The sequence below is a fragment of the Etheostoma cragini genome, chromosome 16 (assembly GCF_013103735.1).
Source record: "Etheostoma cragini isolate CJK2018 chromosome 16, CSU_Ecrag_1.0, whole genome shotgun sequence".
NCBI classification, from domain to species: domain Eukaryota; kingdom Metazoa; phylum Chordata; class Actinopteri; order Perciformes; family Percidae; genus Etheostoma; species Etheostoma cragini.
In genome coordinates, this window is record NC_048422.1 from 23574777 (window position 1) to 23578430 (window position 3654).

General features: G+C 44.2%; 1 protein-coding gene across 1 annotated transcript in view; it reads right to left on the bottom strand.

Moving 5' to 3' along the window:
• Window positions 1–3654, bottom strand: part of nudcd3 (NudC domain containing 3) — a 5018-nt gene that overhangs the window by 660 nt on the left and 704 nt on the right. Inside the window, exons 2-5 of the mRNA XM_034896160.1 lie at window positions 2649–2944; window positions 1797–1929; window positions 1354–1497; window positions 1025–1213 (exon numbers count right to left, since the gene is read on the bottom strand). Coding sequence (XP_034752051.1) covers window positions 1025–1213; window positions 1354–1497; window positions 1797–1929; window positions 2649–2944 — 762 coding nt within the window. The remainder of the gene's footprint in view (window positions 1–1024; window positions 1214–1353; window positions 1498–1796; window positions 1930–2648; window positions 2945–3654) is intronic.

The window sequence follows — 3654 nt, forward strand, 5'->3', positions numbered from 1 at the left end:
TCTCTCTCTCTCTCTCTCTCTTATCCTAGGAGGGGATGAGAACATGAGTTGAGAAAGGAGTGAGACACAGAAAGGAGAATAGAGACCTTTACTGTTTTTGTTTACTTTTATAAGGGAATAAATATACTTCATTTACATTTAAATTCATGGTTTGTTCCGTTAAAAGCCGTCTGTTTTGTCCACAGTTTAAAAATGTAGATGTTGCAATGATTCATGGTGTATTTTTGTAAATTTGGGTCCCGGGGAGACACAGAGTTTCTCTTTTTGGTCTTGAGCTGAAAACGTTTGGGAACCACTGGAACAGAGAAACAGATTGATTTGCTGATTCAACCCGTTTGTGCCGGATGCGTCACGCCGACATATTACATCTACCGCAGGTTACTGAGTTGCGCAACTCTGAACCTCCTGTTGGCTGCTGTGTGGTGCAAAGGATCATCCAGCAGCTTCATCATCATCATCATCATCATCATCTACCTCATCCTCCCTCCCAAACTCCTCACTATCTTCCAACCCAACGTCACCGCCCTCGCTGTCTAACTCCTCCTCCTGTCGGAGCCATTTTCTCGCTCGTCTCTCAAACATTCTTAAACAAACACACATGTCTGTCTGGTTGATTGACATGATTTTCAGCAAACTACAGTAGATTTTGGTGGTCACGTGGCTTTAAATAGCCAACAAGACCCGCCTCCTGTGTATTTGAACCAATGACAGTGCGTTCTCTGCTGCACGCGTCATGAAAAGACACAGTGCCAGAGTTGGCAACGCAGTAACCGGCGGTAGATCTAATGTGTCAGCACGAAGCATCCGGCAAAAATGGATTTAAACAGCATGTCTAAGCTTGGGTTTTTTTCAAAATATTTGACGCGTTTTTTTTTTTTTTTTTTCCGAAGTTTGACTTTTTTCCTGATTTTATTTGGCGTCCAACTACAAGAGCCTTTTTGTGCTTAAGTCCAGACCTTGTAGTTAAGGTACTTAGTTACTTTCCACCGCTGCTCATCTGTTTGTGTTTGAGTCGTGCCCTCACCATTTCGTGACTCTGGGGTTTCCCCTGCAGCTTCTGATGGTAGTCGAAGGAGAGTCGGTCCAGAACGGCGTGTTCCTCCTCGTCGACCGTTGCCATGGAGCGTTCGCGGTTAATTTTGTCGATATCGATCTCCGTTTCTCCTTTCAGCACCGCGTTCCACCAAACCTCCGAGGTCTTGCTGAGCGACAGCTGGAAGCCAAAGACGTGAGTTAAACTAAAAGCTGTTCATTTGAAAAGGTGTGTGTGTGTGTGTGTGTGTGTGTGTGTGTGTGTGTGTGCGTGTGTGTGTGTGTGTGCGTGTGTGTGTGTGCGTGCGTGTGTGTACTCACGACCACGCAGTGTCCAGGCTCCAGACTCCACAGGGAGTTCTCAGTGTTGATCTTGTGGGTGAACTGTCCCTCCATCAGTGTCTTCTCCTCGGCCCCCTCCCTCACACACACCTGCAAGCTGCCGGTCTGCAGACTGACTCTGACCTGAGGACAGACAGCGGGACACGACATGTGATGAGACACACAACTACAATCACTGGAAGGGGACCGGTAGTCCCGATACGACAGGTGGTGGAATAGACCAGGGCCAACACCCCCTTACCACCACTAGTTTTACACTACTTTTTGGAATTCATGGTCAATAACACTGATTTATGAAGAATTTTACAGAATATTTGCATTTACAGAAATGTTGATTCATGTGAGGCGTCCTAAAATAAATAAATACTTATATCTTAAATTATTGAAAAAGTTTGAGAACCACTGGAAGAGACCGTGTTTACCTGTCGGCCTTTAACAACCGTCTTGGGCACAAACACTCGGACCTCCACGTCCGTGTAGTCCTGGGACCAGCTATAGTTGTCCCTCACAGCCCCGTTGTAACTGTCCGGGTCCGACTGGAACTTCTCCTGAGTCCTGACGAGCACACGCACACGCACACACACACACGCACGCGCACGCGCACGCACACGCACACACACACGCACACACACACACACGTACAAAATACGGTATGACAACCTTCAACCAAAAAATCACGGTATCACAGTTTCATTCTATTGTAATTACAGCTTTAAATGCAATCATTTGAAATGTCCGGGTGAAACAACTTTTTTCCCGCATTGAACACAATTTACTTAATTTTTAAACACACTGCACATTGGCAGGGAGACGATGATTAAACTGCAGTTCTGACTCATTAGCAGAAGAAAACTTTAGTGATGTTCCTTGAAACCGGTAATCGGCCTTTGCCTATTAATAACCCATGATCCGTCAAAATGTTTGTGATCTGATGTCTCTCTCTTTTATGCATTTTAAATTCATTACAGATTCTCAGAGCAGTATTGATGATGTCTCATGTGACAATAACGCTCCATGAAATGGTTTCCTCTTTTTTTTGTGACCACCTATTTTTTTCTGTTAAACAGTAAATATTAAAACTAAGGCTAAACTTTAAATAAATATATAAATAAATCCCAAATAGAAACTGTAATTGCATCATCTGGACTTTGGCCCTAGAAGAAGCCATCGTGCTTGCGTCTATATTGTCTATCTATACAGTCTATATTAGACCAATTACACAGATTTGATTCACCAATAAGAACAAGTTGCTTTGTTGGATATTGGCAACTCACAGTTCTGTTGGGGTCGCGCTGGCTGCAGCCTCCCGGTCTCCCCGAGCTACCGGGCCCGGACCGCCACGGCCGGGGGGGGGGTCAGCGGTCGCTCCAGAGGAGGAAGGAGGAGGAGCAGGACCCTCCCCGGGACAGCTCTCCTCTGGACTCGGCTCCTCCCTCTCGTCCGGGGGCTGGTCGCGGATCTCCAGCTCCTGAACCGCCGGAGGAGCACACAGACTCTCCTCTCTCTTCTGCAGCTCGCTCTGCAGCCTCTCTCTGTCGTGCTCCGCCAGCTTCTCAAACAGCTTAAACGTCTGAAGAGGGAATAAAAACATGATTACAGACCAGTGTAGAAGAGGAGGAACTCGACGAGCTGCTGCTGATGCGTTTGTCTTGCTCTTGAAATACAGAAAACACCGATATTGCTTTAAAATTGTCAGTTAAAGTTGCAGGCGTGAACCTAAACTAAGGTTGAAACTGAGTTGTTTTCCCGTCAAAATTGAAAGCCAACACTTTAGTTTTTACGCTTTTTAACACTATGTAACACTAACTTATTAACTTTAGTTTTACAGTTATTTTTGGAATTTATGGTCTATAAACCTAATTTATAGGAAATTATTCCTAATGTTTGAGTTAGAAAAGCAGAAATTAGGAATTATTGAGATTAAAATTAAAGGAATGGATGTTGATGATAATCACAGACTGGAATATGTCAACTTTTACTCAATACTATTTCAAAAACACTTCCATTTGTTTTACAATGCTATGAAATTGAATAAGACGCCCGAAAATTAATTAAATTAGAGATTAGTACTTGGCAAAGAGCGTTGGGTGGAATCAATCATGTTATTTTGGGGAATTATAAAGAGCATTGATATAGAACAACATGAGGACAACATGAAGACAACATGAGGACAACATGAGGACAACATGGGGACAACATGATGACAACATGAGGACAACATGAGGACAACATGGGGACAACATGGGGACAACATGGGGACAACATGGGGACAACATGAGG